Genomic DNA, 18,563 nt, shown 5'->3' on the forward strand with positions numbered 1-18,563 from the left:
GTGTATGCACGAATTCTAGTTTTTTACTATATTTTAAATAAATATGCATTATTAGATGACTTTATTGTTTATTGGTTAAAATTTAGACATTTTTTTTAAGTCTAACCAATTGAACGTCTTATATATAAGTACATAAGTACTGGCCTTATCACAGCTAAACATTTAGCTGTCTTGTGTTGTCTTGTATTTCTTTTTTTTTTTTTTTTTCAGATGTATTTGATAAGTCGGGTTATTTCAGCAGAAATCCCGTTCATGACACTGAAAAGTTTCCCTTTGAGTGATTCTTTTAGCTCCGAGAACAAATCGAAATCCGGAGGGCTCATACTAAGACTAATACATGGAAGCTGATGAAGCATTTACTCATATATTAAAAAATGGAGGATATTATAGATCTGTCCATATATTTTTATTCAAATAGAAAAAGAAACAAAAAAAGTTTCTAAATTAGCCAGAAAGCTGATGAGAATATAACCATCAGCATCGGAGTTGCCTTGAGAGGCTCTACTTGAAAGACACGAACTCTTCCCAGGAGCTCTATATTCGCCTTTTATTAGTGTTTGTATTAGATTTCGCTTGACTGACTATTTCGAACAGCTGGTTTTCATCAGAGACGAGAACAGAAACCTTAGCAATTCTATGTGACGAAGTTATAAACGCCATAAGCAAACTATCGGATAGGGTGCATAATTAGCATAGCTATATACTTCAGAAACTTACCTTAGAGATATTTTTTCATAAGATCTGGTGCAGTGCAGTACGTGAAACAAAATATGTGACTAGTCAGAATGTGACAGGAGTTTGAATCAGACACTTTCTCCAATTTAAAGACTTGAACACAAAAAAGAGGAAATGAACGATTTTTTCTCCCAGAGTCTAGCTTATAACTAACATGAGGGCAGAAATCATTATATAATCCCACTGGGCACTCACCTATGGTGTGTATTGTTGCAAATCTGGAAACTGTTTTCATTGTTCATTGCTTACTAACTCTTTGTGCATATTGCAGAGCATTGTCTGGTCTGCAGTGTAATGAAATATGAAATTCTTTTAGCAAATGGTCTTTTTTTGGTCGAAACTGAACAATGTTTAGTCCCTAAATTATACCGCATTATGTAATTCCAATTTTCTAGTTGTAAATTGGAAAATTTGGACACTTTATACTGAAGAGTTACCTAACTTATCAAAACTCACTATCAGAACTGTAACACATAATATTATTTTTAATTACAAACGGAATAACAATTATCTGAGATCTCGGATTATGAAATTGTAGACATTCCATAAGAAATTTGGATAATTTACTTGGTAATTGGTTATCTAAAAAAGTACAAATCTTTACTACAAAAATTAAAGTATAATGCTAATAGGCTTCAGGATATTTCTTGTAGCTGATTTGTTTCTTTTTTTAGACACTTTGTTGCTGGAGGCTTCATTACAAAGTGGATTAAGATGTGAAATGGATTTTAAACTTATAACATCTGCATAAGGAAACAGATGAGAAAAATAGTAAGACCTTCAGTCTAAATAAATAAGGAACGGATAAGAAGGGGGGGGGTGCAATGACTAGAAATCGAGGTAGTGAGGGGAGGAAATAGAATCTTTTGTCAAGAGAAAGAGCGGCTGTTTTCCTTTTCTTTTTTTTTCCTTCTCATTTTTTCATGGAAACTCTTTCCTAGAACATTTTTTTTAAAATCCTTCTATTTTTTCCCCATTCCTATCTCTCTAAAATGTATCTTGATACTCTCTGCATGATAACTGTCCATATAAGAAAGTTTAAATTAGAAACCAGATCTGGTTTCTTAATCTAGTTTGTGATAAAGCTTTCACAATAACATTACAAATGAACACGCAACCAACTACGAATAACAACATAAACTTGCACGTAAGGCAGTTTACTGTTCTTGACAAAGTTCTTGAGTTTTGAAAATTTCCGCAAATATTGTGATTAAAGCAGGCAAGCTTCGAACGAATTAACTAAGCTCTACTCTATGAAAAATATGATAGCTACTTAGTTCAGAAATTTCAATTAAATCCGGATCACATCCTACTGCAAAATAATCAATATTTCTGTTCTGTGTTTGGCTAGTTTGATGCTGCCTCAAATGAATTTTCTCACGTAAAACATGCTAGTCAATATTTCCTGTTTATTCACTAATGATCTATTTTGCATAAATATGAAAATAATCAGATAGCCTTTGCATTAGCGCAGATAGATATGGTCTTAGTTTCGGTCGCGTCTAAGGATGGAGACCGGCTTCTCTGGATGGAGAATAAAATGCTTCATTTATTTAATAACGTATTTTATTTCATTTATAATTACTGAACGGTTTTTGTTTTTTCTATATCAATGAACATGGCTTGTTCTTTCCTACTGCAACTTCCTAACAACCGTTAAAGAATTTCATGTAAATGTACAGAACAAGTTATTTCATAATCATTCATATTCATGAGTAAAAATTCAAATTAATATAGTAATATTTAGTGATGAATGCTCTCGTCGTTTATACGAACTAAATGATATTTAGTTCGTACAAACAACGAGCTTTTAATTCAGTTGAATCGTCTTCAGGTTCCGCTTGAAGTGAATGTAACTTAAAGTATTCCCTTTCAATAATCTCTCCCAATATAAATCACTTTCATACGAACAAATTTAGGCACAGAGAATTATTGCAATTAGATAAGTTAAACCTTCTGTTAAATGCACAGTCCAATAACTTTCCCAGTTGAATAAACAAAGATGCAAATAGGGATATCTTGGATACGTAAGTCGCAAGTTCCATCTGCCCCTCGGTAATTTTCCAGACCTTCGAATATATTTACACCCATTATATTTGGAGAATGACACTACCACTTGCTAATGTTACCTCTAATCTACCGTCTATTACCGGAAAATGTTGATGTAGTCTTTCTATTAACACTGTTAAACTGATCTTCGTTTCATGGAACTAATTTCAATAACTAAATATAAACACTAATGATGGAGACTTAATCATGAATGACCATCGTGAGCAAGAGAAGATTATCACTATGTTAGAAGATACTAACGTTCTTTGAACGTACACTTATTTTACAAAATTTCATTTATATGTAGTCATTAAGTTTCAATTTCTAAAAGGTGTTGAAAGATTTTTATGATTATTAAAAAATCTTCTCATTAGTCATATTTTTAAAGAACTATGTTTATAGTAATTATACGTAAATTATATATATATATATATTACATTAAAACGAGCAGATAGTTTTAGATGCTTTAGGCTGTAACTAATTTGATATAATTTAAACAATCTGCAGTGAATTCTAACGTCTAGACCAGAGGTCTACATCCTTTCAGAAAGTGTGGACCTCATTAAAAATTTCAATGAATCCCGCGAGCCACTAAGCTATACTGCGGTATTTAGAATTGTATGATGCTTTCCAGACTCACAAGGAACGCTGTGCATTTGATATTTTACATAAAATCCTATAAAAATAAATAAACTCAGCTTTAAGAGCGTAGGTAGGAGTCGGGTTCATGATAAGTAAATACAATCAATACTTGAAAAAAAGATAATTTAATGATGAAAACATGCATTTTTTACGATGTCAATGGGCAACTTGGCAATGTTTTTCCTTGACCAGCTTGTCGATGTTGGCATCAATGTTGGAAATCGCTATGCGCAGAGTATTCTCGAGATGTTGGTCCGTAATCTGAGTTTTTGTCTTGAACTTCATATGCTTCCTTCTGGAGAAGAACTGCTCACATAAGTATGTGTTTCCTGACAAAGTGCACAAAGCATGCCGGCGAGATTAGGGAATGCGTCCTCCGAAATGTAGTCTTTGTAAAATGTAAGCAAGGGCACATTCAATAATTTATCTCTCAAAGAAGAGTTGTTTTGGAGTTCAAGCAGCTCCGTTTGTATTGAGCCTAGCATTTCGGCAGCATTGACACTGAATGGCATTGAAAATAAATCGAAAGAAGACTCTTGGTTACGAAAATCACTGAATCTCTCTTCGAACTCATTTCGCAAAACGGCTAATTTTGTAGCGTATTCATCAAGAGACGAACAGTTGGACTCAGCGAGCTGAAAATGAGTTAAGTCTTTTTTTTTTGCGAGTTTGCCTCCCAACGTTTGAGCTTGGCCACAAAAGCTTTGATGATCAAACAGAGTGTGCACCAGTTGACTTTGGATTGTAGCCGCGTATTTAGGTCATTCATATGCAACGAGATGTCAGTCATAAAGGAGTCTGTCTCATAAAGGAATCGAAAAGGAGTCATAAAGGAATCGAGATGTCTGTCATCCACTTCGAATCGTTAAATTCCGCAATCGGATTCCCTTTAGTTTGCATGAACAGGCTGTATTTCGCTCCTTAAGTCAAAGACTCTTTTAAGAACCTTCCCTCTGCTCAACCAACGCACATCACTATAATAAACCACATCGCCGTGATCCGCTTCGCACTCTTGGGTCAAAAACTCTCGGAATTGAAGATGATTCAATCCTCTTGCCCTAATAATGTTGACGGCAGTCACAATAACTTTCATGACATTCTCAAATCCAATAGTTTTCGCGCACAAATTCTCCTCGTGGATTAAACAATGGTAATAAATAAAATCTTTTCCTTCTAGTTCCGGTTCTTTCCGTAGCAGCGTAACAAACCCTTCGTTCTTTCCCACCATGGCAGGGGCACCATCAGTTTCTACACCATTCGAGGTTGGTTAAGCTGAGGTCGAAATGCTGGAGCGTTTTCTTGGCGGCTTCAAGAATATCAGTGCCTTTTGTCGTTCCCTTCATAGGTTCGAGAGCTAGCAGTTCTTCTGTCACGTTGAATTGTTGATCAATACCACGAACAAAGATAGCCAGTTGTGCTGTATCCTTTACATATGTGCTCTCATCTAAAGCAAGTGAATATGACGTAAATTCGGAGGACCGTTTTTTTAAAGTTCCTTCAATGTCATTGGCAAGTTCTTCGACACGTCGTGCTACAGTTACCCCAGACAAACTCGGTTTTTTAAACACTTCCTTATTATTTGGGCACAGAATATCCCTAGCAGCGATGAGACACGACACTCTTTCACAAACTCGCCGTCCAAGAAGGCTTTTGATTTTTTAGCAATTTTTTCAGCTATTACATAACTTACTTTGACTCATGCTTCGCTCTCTTCCATCTGCCTTTTAAACGTACCCTGCTGGCATTTTAAATCAATTTGGAAACGGTTCACTTTGTTCACACGAAGCCGCCCTTGAAGGCAACCGAAATTGGACGCATGCTTTGTCTCATAGTGTCGTTTTATATTGTATTCTTTTGATACTGATACTGACTCACGACAAATTAACACTTTCATTGCCAAGCTGAAAATTGGAATTTCGTGTGGTGGCCATTTTTTTTTAATTTTTTTATTTAGTTGACGACGTCCACGCGATAACACGTGATCGGCCGGTTGGTGAGATCTCGCACCGCGCGATATCGCGTGATTTGCAATGAACGTGTTAAGCACACTAGGTTATCGTCGATCGGCACATAAAAGTACAAATTGGTCCACTTTTCATTAAAAACCGACAAGAATCACTTGATTTACGCTTTTTACTCGTAGACGCCATAGTGATGGAAGGTGAACCCAAAACTGATCCAAAGTGGCCGTGTAGCAGCTATTATCCACGGAATATGTCTCACACTAATTAAAAAAAGTCTGGCAATACAAAATCACAATAGGCTATGGCTGACACGACGAACCTGCGTGTGCTTATACACGAATATCACACTGTTCACGACTGACTGACTGTGGATGAGATCCTCTTATATTTATATGAAAATAACGAAGTGTCGAGAACCTTCGAGATGTATCTGGAAGGCACTAGACAGAGCACTCGAACGAACTACTACTTCAGCCATATACATCTCTAAGATTTTCGATACTTCGTTATTTTCATATAAATATATGAATTGGCGCTGGTAGATGGCTGAAGAAGCATGTCTATTTAATGTTTATTTTTATAGGATTTTATGTAAAGTATCAAATGCACAGCGTTCCTTGTGAATATGGAAAGCATCTTACAATTCTAAATACCACAGTATAGCTTAGTGAACCGTGGACTTCATTGAAATTATTTTTAATTTAATCGCGTTTTAATATTAAGTAGATAATTTTTCAAAATGGCCGGCGAGCCAGCAAAGAGCTCCGCGGACCACACGGGCCCACGGGCCGTGCGTTGAAGACCTTGTTCTAGACTTTCATAAATCGATGCAACACCATTTTTAGCATTCCTAATAAGGAATTACTAATGCTTATTTTTACGTTGATAGAATAGCGATTGACAATGGTATATTTTGTAGATCTCTGCTTGGCGTCTTGCCAAGAATAGTCGATTCATGCTGAAGGTGAGAAAGAAATGCAGTCCGTACCAATTAGTCACCAACACGCGAAATCACGTGCTTTATAGGTAAAATTTTCCAACTGTTATACAAGCAACACAGTTAACTACAATGATCATAAAAGAGAAGTTAATTTTCCGACGTGTAATATTAAACAACTCATCCCACAATACGGACTAATTACCCTATTATCGGAATGGATTCTCCTCCTGTTGACATGCGCAGAAGTGTCGAAGGGTCTCGAATCTGTGGGCGTACTATACAAGGCTTGTTGGTATGATTAATTAACATTTTTGCTTATTAAATAATTTAAAAATATAATTATATACAGACATTTATTTATGATATGTCAATTAATTAATCATTCTATTATTTCTTAAAATGGACTGATATTTAATTCGAATCTATCCTTTTATTTTTATCATGTTTATAATATATATATATATATATATATCACTTAAAAATTCTGGTACAATAGTCTAATAATGAGATTTTTTATAAACCATTCACTGCTCTACTAAGCAAAATATCATGCAAAAGAAAATGACAAGTCTGATATTCTTATGGTAAAATACTGCTTGTTTATAAAATCTATTTCTTTACACACGTTTCAAAGTTTTTTTGTTTTTTTTTTGTATGAAAGGAATCCAGTTCCAATTTTAAGCTAAAAAGCAAAATGAACACCCAAAATAAACGAATATAAATTTTCAGAAAAGAATAAATCTGACTACGCAATTTATAATGAACATCAATTAAAAGTGAGACTGGCTACCTCGCAGTTTCCAATAACTGCTTACATACTTAGCGAGTTTTCGCAAAACTTTTGTTGACTTTTCGAACTTTTGTTCCCTGTAGGTATGTTTAAGACTTCGATATGTCATCTTCGTCTTTTCATTACTAATAAGAATAAATCATCCTCTTCGTTTTGGAATTACAATTTCCTTTTGACAATCTCTCGTGTCGTGATTAAAACTTCACAATGCATATCCCATCATTCCATACTAAAAATATGACTTATCCACGTCTGCCAATAAGAGGTGCGATTCGAAAGGTATTTAAATCCTCTCACGAGACATTGTTAATAATGTTTTCCATCAGCGAAGCATGCCAGAGGAATTTTATTTTGTAAGTAATTCCCAGCAGATAAACTGCCTTTGTTCTGGTGATGACCATTATTACAAAGGTTTTTCTTTTTTTTGTATTTTCGTCCTTACCAACAATGGTAATCAAATTCTACCGAAGATTTTTCTGTTCCATTGGAACTTAGAATTAACATTTTGCCTGAAAAGCGTTTAGCTTTATATCATAATTTATTTTAATTTCTTCAAAGAACGAATAGGATAAAATACTCTAAATTAAAGTAGAACTTGTCTTTTTATATATCCCTTTATATATCGAATTTCGAAGCTCTTGTTTGCAATTTGGAAATGAAGAATGCGAGCTTGTTTAATAATAGTACTTTTTGTTACTTATTCATTCTCTAAGTATTTTTAAATGAAGAGCAGCTTCATTACTTTTTTATCTGAAAAATATACTAAACATTCATCTATGTTTGTTGCGAGATGAAAGGAAAATATACTCAATGCTGTCTCGTAGTATTGTGACGAAATAATACATGTATTTTTGGAGTCGACAATGATGTCATTTCGTTATTAAATCTATAATAATATTGATTGTTTAAATATTTGAATTGTTCACTTATAGTAACTTGAACCGACATTAAAAGTTACGTGTTATATAAATAAAATTAGACTACGATGAAAACTATTGTATGCTCCTTGGTCTACATATAATAATCTAAAATGCTTCATTATGAAAATATAATCATATTCTTATAATTATAATAGAAAATGCTATGTAAATTGAACATAGGGCAATATTATTGTTCGTCAAGAAGGGTTTTAATTAACTAATGGCTGGACAATAATATATATACCAGAGAGATGGAAAACATATTCCTTTAAGGATCAGATTTCGTCTTCTTCCTTGATGTACATTTCTAACTGGGAGTTCAAAATATAATTTAAATAGACATTTAGGGTTTCCTCTTAAATGAGTTTAGGATGCAGGGGCCAATAGTCATCAACGAAGAAGTTATACCTCTGGATCTCTCTCTCTCTCTTTTCGATCGTTATTTTCCCCAGTGAAAGTGTTTTTACGACTGGTTGTGTACAGTGCAATCAGTACTTGAAAATAACTCCGTTTTACGAACACTGGTCACGGTACTCAGCGAGTGTAATTGGACAATAAAATTGTAACAGTTCACTCTTTCCACTAATCAAGGAAAAGAAAAGTATCAACAGAAAACGTATCATTAAAAATAAGGGTATAAAATAGTATCAAAGAGCTCTTTTTAAGAAAGCATAATGCAATAGTAGGTCGTATAATTTGTCATGAAAACAGCTAATGTTAAGAAATTAACGACATTAAGTTGAATTTTCGTGAACAGGTTGTTTTCTTAAATGATATATTCGACAATTTCTTGGAGTTTCTTCTTCTTATATGAATTCTGATCAGATGAAAGTATGCATTGAATTCTAGAGTATCAGGTAATCTGAAGTTTCTGTCTGATTATGACAGCACCTAGACAACAATGCTTCAAATGAACAAAATGGACTCATCTAAGTGGTGGAGTTGTAGCAGTGGTGCGCATTTAAAATGGGTTTTAGCGATATGTTTGCATTGCGAAAGTGGTGAGTAGTGAAAAGGCAACTTTATTAACTTGATTTTTCTTTATTTTTTATGAAAATACTCGTATCAATAAATATCAATAAATATTTATGTTGTCTATGTTAAAAGGGTCAACATAAAATTTATTGATATTTTCATAACACGTTCATTCTATTTATACATCTACTGTTCTTGCAAATGTTATGCATCTACTTGTTTTCTAAAAGCAATTAAACTTTCAGACTTTTCAGTTTTAAATATATTCAAGTAGTGGTATTGATGTAGAATTCGTCCTGTATGTATTTCTGAAACTTTATCATACCCTCGAAACAGGAAAATAAATTCAAAATCTAGATACATTCCCCCTTCCTAATGCAAAACGGTTGAGTTTCTATTGTATTCCTAGTCCTGAATATAATTATAAATGTAGTTATTTCAACTTGCATTGAATTTATTTTTGTAATATTTTAATATGATTTAATTATTGATATTAATTAGTGGTATTAATTGTATTCATTTTAATATTCATAGTACTGTTTATTATTATATTAAAAACCACAACTAAAGCGATTCGGAGATTTTTCTAAAATCCACAAAAACGAAATTTAATAATAATAATAATAATAATAATAATAATAATAATAATAATAATACAGTAGTTCCCCCTATTAGTAAGGGATACGTTCCAAGATACCCCGCGGATAGCACCGAATACTTTATACTATGTTTTTTTTCCTATACATACATAGATACCTCTGATAAAGTATAATTTATAAATTAGGCACAGTAAGAGATTAACAACAATGACTAATAATAAAATAGAACAATTATAACAACATAACTGTAATAAAGTTATCTGAATGTGAATGGAATCATAGACACGTCTGGAATTGTGCAGCTTTCTCCACCTTTGCAACGAGTACGTTGCAAAGGTGGCAAAATCAGCCGCATTGTCTATTACTAAAAAAAAAGCCATACGGCTTCATTTCGGCGATATAAAATTACATCGGCAAAGTGGATATTAGATCCAACATTATTTCAAAGCCGAATGTTTGTAGAGACTATGAAAGTTTCGTAAGTTGACCTTTTGTAAGTTAATATCTTCGGACCGGGGTTGACCGCGGAAAGTGAACCCGCGGATAAGAGGGGGGGGGGAATATATTAATAATAATAATAATAATAATAATAAATCAACCAATCAGAACGGAGTTGTTATGAAGTTATTACTTGCGTAATTTCAAAACATTTTAGAAAAATTTATCACTAAAACAGTCCGACTGAAACCAAAATAGAAATATCCAAAATCCGAAAATAACATCAGGTTGATTTTTAGTATGCTTTAGCAGTACGATCTTAAAAAAACATTCTTTACACTCTAATCTACAGAATCCATAGCACCGATGTCAAAGAAATAAAGACACTCTTAACACAAAAACGGAAGAAATAACATCTTAACCGAGATGTTTTGATTAATACCACCCTCTTCTAGAGTACAAAAGACCATTTAAATTCAATAAAGCGATTTTTTTAATGCCTTTTGTTCCAGCCATCTCCAAGAGTCGATACAATACCATTTAAAGAGCTTTTGTTAATTATGCAAAGGCGATTACATTGGTCAGTTTGTTCTCCGTTTTCTGTCGTTTGTGCTCATCGGGTATTTTCCAAAAGATAAAATTCACGTTTCAAGCCTACTTTCTAGAGCCAATACTAACAACAAAAGCAAAAAAACAAAAACAACAAAAAATGAAAAAAAAAAAAAAAGAAACTTGCTCGCGAACGTTACTCTTGTGTATAATGAAATTCATTCTTAACGTCCTGTTCTGTTGCGTGACTCGCTATATAAAGTGGAATGTTTTATACTCGGGGCTATAACTCACAAAGCTGAGTAGGCGGAGGTGTCATAATCCTTCACTTGCAATGGCACACTGAACTTTAAGATTTATGTCGAAACGAGTCATTTAGTCTTTACCCGGAGTTGCACTGTAATATCATATATTGAAAGCCATATTTCTTCTTACGAATTCAGCAGCCAGTAAATATATATATTAAAAAAAATAAACACAAGAAAGCTTTAAAATATATAACATGCGTGTCTTCTATATAAAGATTAACGTAACAAATTCAGTTGAATGTTCAAGAAAAAATTTAAAATTATAAATTAATCTTTTTTTGTCTCTTGAAGTCAGGGTTAAATACTTTAAGACTGTCAACGTAACCTCCATCTTTGTCTGTGCTCGAAGATGATCGATACAATCTCGAAAATTGAGAAAGTTGGTATTCAAGTTCTGAGGAGTTTGAAATTCTTCTTTCTTTAAAGAAAAAGATAAATATATAGTGAGAATATGGACGTTTAGAATTATTATTATAGAGATACTGTGTGTGTGTGTGCACTGTTGTAATTTAGAGTTATAAAATTATTTAAAAAAAACATGTAATTTTATATAACGAACGTAAAATTAATAATTTAGTAATTACTTTATGGAGTATGTTTCTAGATATCTACAGGAAAAACATTTCTACCCTTTTTAAAAATAACGGAAATTTAAACTACAAAAATACAACCTTTTTTTTCCCCTTTTCAGATTTCAAACAATGTATTTCTAACAAAGAAATTTTTAACAATGACTCTGCTATAACAAAATTGCATCAAAATCAGAATTCCTTGTATTGTTATGTGTGTGTGTTGGGTGGGGAGGTATAAATCATAAATTAGATTGCTATTGTTCAAATATAAAGGGCAAACATAATTCATAATAATGCTATTTGATTACTCGTTATTTTTTCAATTGTTTACCATAGAACAGACAGTAATGTTTCGTTTGTTTAATATTTGTATTGACATGACGTGATAACGCTGAAGGTCTTAGTCACTAGTCATAAGGATCCTGTGTGCTTACTGCCAACTATCACAAGCTTATTTCTCTTATTTCTTAGAAACCATATTTCCGAACACAGACTAACCTTGTCAAAAGGTTCTTAAGGAGGGTTATTTTTTGTTGTTGTTGCTTGTTGTATATATATATATATATATATATATATATATTCAAAAATAATTATATATATAATTATATATATATATATAATAAAAAAAAAAAAAATATATATATATATATATATATATATATATATATATATATATATATATATATATATATATATATATATATATATATATATATATATATATATATATTCAAAAATAATTATATATATATATATATTCAAAAATTGTATTTTATGTAACCTGCTCCTTAAAAATAAAATATATAAATAATGTTAGCAGATTGTTGACAGGATAAAACACGCAATTTCTTTCTTTAATTTTCATGCAATTTCATGCTCTTTGAAGCATGCTTATTATTTGTCGCCTTAAAAAAATGATTTTTGTAAAATCGACTGACAGAGGTCGTTATAGTTCCTGTTTTGACATTCCGGGATACTTTGTGGCATAAAAACAGTTCGATTTCTTTAACTTATAGGGTTGCCCTACAGGATTTAATATATTTTCCTTCCTCAAACGAAGTCGATGAAATTGACTGGCTGGAAATAAGCCGAAGAAACGAAGATTATGAGCTGGGCATGTTACGTCTATTAATAACCCCACCCTATTTTCTTTTTCTCGAGTGAATAATCCCAGTTTTCACATAAATTCCCCGCCACTTCTGCAAGAGTCAATCTCGCAGTCGAATTCAGATCTCTCAAACATTAAAAACTGTTATTCTTCCGGAGGTATCACAGAGGCGCCATAAAAATGATAAATGGTTTTAATACTTTGATTGAAACATATTTATAGGTGGAAAAGCAGGAAGTATTTTTTAATCAAAAACAGAAAGTGATGTTCTTTAATAAACTTCATGAAAATAACCACATTTCTCCGTAATTGCCTATAGAAAAAATAAAGTATAGGTCATCTAAGAAAAGCTCTTTGAACGGAAGTGATGAGTTTTTTTTTTTTTGTTTTGAAATAATAAGACCGATGGTGTACCGTAGATAGGGGTATCGGATTTACGGAGCCTTGATAGCATTTCTGCTTCTCTCCAAACAGCGATGAGTGGTCTTTGTCAATAGACGAAAGTAATCTTCCTGTCTCTACTTCATGGCTGGTATTAGGGTTAATGTTTGAGATAGCGAGATAAAGCTAAAAATGTCAACACATTTCTTACAATCCTCAACCGTAGTTTTTGCTTTTCATTATTGTAAAACCTAAAGCATCGTGGGATCTAGAAGTTTTTCCCCCTTCTTTAATATCTCCTTAGTATATGCACTCTGATATCTGTATTCTTGGCCAACAAACTTGTATAATAGGAAATCCAAAAAGCCTGAGTGATGTTCTCAATCCTCTGGAGAAGAAACCCGACTCTAACTCACAAAGTGTTACCGGAAACAAAATCCCTAGACAAGAAGATAGCGGAGTCGCTTTCTTAACCACCAGGGACACAAGGGACTAAACAAGGCATTACATCGATGCTCCAGACTTAGTACTTTTCGATTTGTGTATGTGCGTGTGCATTTTGTTTTCTTAAGTAAAAAACAACAACAACATATAAACAAAAAAACTAACCAACTAACATATACGCTTTCAGAAGAAAATAACCACTCAATTTCTACAAATAGAATCTCATTGCAATGTGACTTTTTTTTTAATATGAATAGCGTAGAACAGAACAAACATTAAAGCAAAAGTTTGAATAGAAAGACCACCGACTTCTTTATATTCTCTTTTTTCATACGAAAGTAATGTTTACTTTGTTGATATTAGCGAGTTTGTTGATTCACTTAAAAGAGGACTTATTTGCGCTAATAACTGTTTTTATGATACAGTTTCTTTTTTTTTTTTTCTACGGTTGGTTTAATGTATTTAAGGTAAAATTGGAAAGAGAGAGAGAGAGAGAGAGAGAGAGAGAGAGAGTCTTCTTGAAACAAAAGCGGTAACGCCATCTGTTGGCAACAATTAAATGAGTTGCAATCTCACGTTCAGAGATGTTTTCTCTATTCAAAATAGTCTAAATTTTCAAATAAGAAAATGATCAAGGCACAGCTATTGAAAATTCGCTTTTTTTATAATAATATGATGAGACTCCATACCTCACTAGGTATAAACGAGCCTTTGTTTGGAAAGACCCGGATTTGAATCCAATCCATGACATGAGGAACCTTTATTAAGTCTTTTCAATGAAAGGGTGAGTTAACCGGTCTCATACGGTAGTGGATAATTTCTTCATCAGAAACTCGGTTTTTTCACCCCTCAAAACAGACAAATCTGCCTGTGAACACACAGATCTACAAGCGTAAATACTTGCCCTTAGTAGACCCATATATATTAATTCGCGTGACCACTAATCAAAGGATTCTACCAGTTCTAAGGAACGGATGGGTTGAAGAAGAAGAATAACAGGCTGTATATTAGCATCTTAAAAAACTGGATTAGGTCCTGAATCTGAAAATTACTCTCTTCAAAGATGATTAGGCCCTGCTGGAAATAAATTTCTTTGAAGTTGGATCTGGTGTAGTTGCTATAGTTACTTTCTTCAAAACCGGATTATGTACTGAATCTAAAGTTGCATTCTGATAAACTGTAGTCTGTACTGGCCCCAGATATCTTCGAAGTTGGATTAGTTGGATAATTTCTAGTATATTTAAGTTTATCAGGAAAGAAAAATATTTATGATGCTTGAAGCGAAATGTTTTAAAGCGTGAAATTATAAAAGTCGAAAAGTACTATCACGAAATATTGTATTCTACTCATTTGTTGATGGTTAGACTATAATAAATTTAGTTTAGTCCTTTATCCAAGTGTGAGCAAACAAAGTTTGCGCCTGAAAATAACTTCAGGACTGCGGTAAGGTAGTACAACACCGGGAGACTCGCAGCAAAGGTGGAGCAAGCTACCATCTCTCCTATCTCAGTATTTCCCATAATGCAAACCACATCTCCTTGCGGATATGTATAATGTTATGCATTAAGGGAAGGGCCCCTACCCAGACTCGTTTCGACCTTTATTAAGGTCTCTTCAGTGGGAGCCAGGTTCAGAGGTGCCTTCAGAATCAATAGGGAGCTCATCTTTACCTACAGGAGTTGCCAAACGGTGTGCCACCTTTTTATTAAATTACTCTGGATTTAGAGAAAGATGTTGAAAGTTTATTTTTCACTTGGTTAGACTATAATAAATTTAGTTTAACCCCTTATCCAAGTGTGAGCAAACAAAGTTTGAGCCTGAAAATATCTGGGCCTGGGTCTCTCAGGCACCCCTGGTCCTGTCTCCCATTGAAGAGACCTCAATAAAGGTCGAAACTAGTCTGGATAGGGGCCCTTCCCTTAATGCATAACATTATACATATCCGCAAGGAGATGTGCTTTGCATTATGGGAGATACTGGGAAAGGAGAGATGGTAGCTTGCTCCACCTTTGCTACGAGTCTCCCGGTGTTGTACTACCTTACCCCAGTCCTGAAGATATTTTCAGGCGCAAACTTTGTTTGCTCACACTTGGATAAAGGATTAAACTAAATTTATTATATTCTACTCATTGATTTATATTCAAGCAAGATTTTATATATACAAATATTAATATTAAACTTGGTCCAGGTAAGTAAAAGCGGATTCGAATATTTCGTGACGATTCCTAGTATTATGTTATTCCTAATATTGTTTGAATTAATTGCACTGAAGATATCATATGATACCTAGAACGAAATATTTACTAATAAAAATCTTATTGCTGTGGTTACGTGTGTATATTTAATAATGAATGCTCCACAGGTTTCATTATACAACAAATATTCAATGAAATATCATTGGTATTATAATTTTAATATGCACTTCGTATCCGTGGCAAATTTGTCATGCATACACCTCAATGCCCGATTGCCTTAACGATTTCAACATTCCTTCTTATTTTACGATCGAATTTCTTAGTCTCACATGGTAGTGATATATTCAAGTAATTTATTACGAACTTCTTATCTAAATATTTCTGATTAAAAAGTGAAAACGTCTGATCAAAGCTTTAGTTCTTTCATTCAATACGCAAATTTTATTATTACATGTGTGTGTGTGTGTGTATCCTCATATATAAGCTCTACAGAATTGTGCAACCCGCTGAATCACATTATAATTCATTATTACAACTCAGACATTAAAGGGATGGAATTGAAAATAACCCTCGAAGTACCGCTGGAAGTTACCAACTTTTGAAAGGATATTTACTGTAATTTGTTTTGTAATTTATGTATTTGATAAATATAATTTTAAAAATATCACATACTCAGTTCCTATATAACTTTTTGAAATTTCCTTTCTGCTCCTCTTCTGATAACGAATTGAGTCAAGGAGATTAATGAATTAGGACCTTCTTAAATTTGGCTAAACAACAGTTCAGTAATATGTAATGGGAATTCAATTACGTCCTCTTAACCTTTAGTTACTATAATCTACTATAATCATCTAAACACCAAGTTTTAGTTGTTAATATTTCCATTGTTTCAAGTGTCATATCTGTTTGTTTTCTCGTTTTTCTTAAAAAAAATTATTTGTTAATGGTATTGGCCGTTATTATTCTTGGTAATATATAAAACTCATCATGATAAATGCAACAATGGATGAAAGAGAATAGTGACCCTTCCCTATTTTATTTCGTAAGCAAAATATCACCCTACCACGAATTCTCTGCATGAGTAGCCAAGCTTAAAATGCCATGAAAATCGGAAGTTTTTTTTTTTTTTCGTTTCGATCTTTCCGAATTTCATCTTAGATAGAATGAAATGCATTCTTTCCCTATACTTCAAAAAATAACACCAGAAACTAAAGAAAGTTAGTGTAAGAATTTTTTTTTCCCTTGGTTTTATTTCGCTTATTCGATACTTCTTTTTATTTTCAATATAGAACGAAGAGATAATTGAATTGCAAGACGTCCGGATGTCCCCCATTCCATGTCTAAGGAACAGGCACAAAGGCTTAGGAAATGCGACCAGCGAAGGAGAGGCAAGATTCCCGCCATCGTTCCGTATGAGCAACATGGGACCCCGTGTACCTTGTTCCCCCCGCGGATACAATCGGCGAGGACGATCCGACTATTCAGGCCAACGGAAGCCACGAGTACTGCAGAGCATCAAAAGGGGAGCAAGCGCACTGCGTGCTTCCATGCCAAAAATCAAGGACGTCAACAAAATCGATAAGTATTCTCGTGTAGTGTTCCCGGTGTCGTTCCTTGTGTTTAACGCCGTCTACTGGTGCTTCTACGTACTGTAATAACGAAACTGCACTCTATACAAATAATTCTGGCGGGATTTGAAAGCGTTCATCCTGGCATTCTTCGGCAAAAGATGGGGGGAATGCAACACTACTTGGTTATTCGAGTAGAACATGGCGCGGTTCTAATCCTATCCTAGGCTCCGATACGCGCGATATTTCCCGCAGGACTTGTGCAGACATCATGGCAGCTGGTGAAAGACGCTCAAAAACTGGTAAATAATGGCTATGAAGAAACCTCTAGCGGCAGATTGTAGTGACTCCTTTTACGCTTTTTCCTCCCCCTTTCCCTCCTACTACCTTCTTCAACTGTAAATGTCCTTGGATGCAACGCCGTTCATCAAACGGCGCTTGACGAACGATCGTAGTTTCATGGTTTACTCACAGAGCTGAACTGCACCAATTTATCTGGGCGACCGGTTTGGCTTTTCTTTTTTTTTTTTTTTTTTTTTTTTTTATTTCTGCTAGCCAGCAACAATAACGACCCGATTTTTTTTTTTTTTTGCTAGCTTAAAATATTTTAAATCAAATAAGGAAAAAAAAAAAGTTTAGAAAGTTTCTTTGCACACGTCTGGTCTGCTATGTTTCAAACAATAATTAAGTGGTACGGTCGGTCTTAGCTTCGAGAGAAGTTCAATCAGAAGCGCTATTGTTGCTGCTACTATTGTATATATACAGCAGCAACCAGAATGCTTCTTCCACAGCGATGTTGCTGTTGCCCAAGCAAGAGAGAGAGAGAGAGAGAGAGAGAGAAATTATCAATGTCCATAAGTTATATTTAAATAGCACAAGCACTGATTTAATAAGATTGCCTTTCAAAATGAATTTACACTTATTTAGTCACGATTCAATCGTAACACTCCTTCACAAGTATTTAATTGCCTATAAGCGACGCATTTGTGACTGTCATGATTTATTGTAGCATAATTCTCCATAATGAACCCTGCAATTACTTGAAATCATGTGCTAAATGTCTCATTTCGATTTTTGTTTGCTTGTTTGTTTACAGTGCTGATCTTAATCATTCACAGTTTATGAATAAAATAGCGTACAGGATTTTGAGTTATTGTGTGTTATTTATTATTTTTATCTATTAGTCCATCTGTCAGTTTTATAATCATAGCTACTTCTGTAAGTATAGCAAAGCATGCTGATCCAGAGGCAGGATGGAATTATCATTCATATTAAAAAATAAATATTTTAATAAATTAAATAAAAATTATAGCTACATCGAGAGACATGAATCATAAACAACACACACACACACACACACACACACACACACACTGTTGAGACACT

General features: G+C 33.7%; 1 protein-coding gene across 2 annotated transcripts in view; it reads left to right on the top strand.

The window, feature by feature from the left end:
- Nucleotides 1-18,320, top strand: part of LOC150104170 (gamma-aminobutyric acid receptor subunit beta-like) — a 224,497-nt gene extending 206,177 nt beyond the window's left edge. For both annotated transcript variants that reach the window (XM_090396791.1, XM_090396793.1), the window contains exon 9: nt 16,899-18,320. In XM_090396791.1, coding sequence (XP_090252917.1) covers nt 16,899-17,264 — 366 coding nt within the window. In that variant the 3' untranslated portion in view covers nt 17,265-18,320. The remainder of the gene's footprint in view (nt 1-16,898) is intronic.
- The last annotated feature ends 243 nt before the right edge of the window (nt 18,321-18,563 follow it).

The sequence above is a fragment of the Typopeltis vanoorti genome, chromosome 8, assembly GCF_054136105.1.
Source record: "Typopeltis vanoorti isolate ZY-2024b chromosome 8, IOZ_Tvanoo_1.0, whole genome shotgun sequence".
NCBI classification, from domain to species: domain Eukaryota; kingdom Metazoa; phylum Arthropoda; class Arachnida; order Uropygi; family Thelyphonidae; genus Typopeltis; species Typopeltis vanoorti.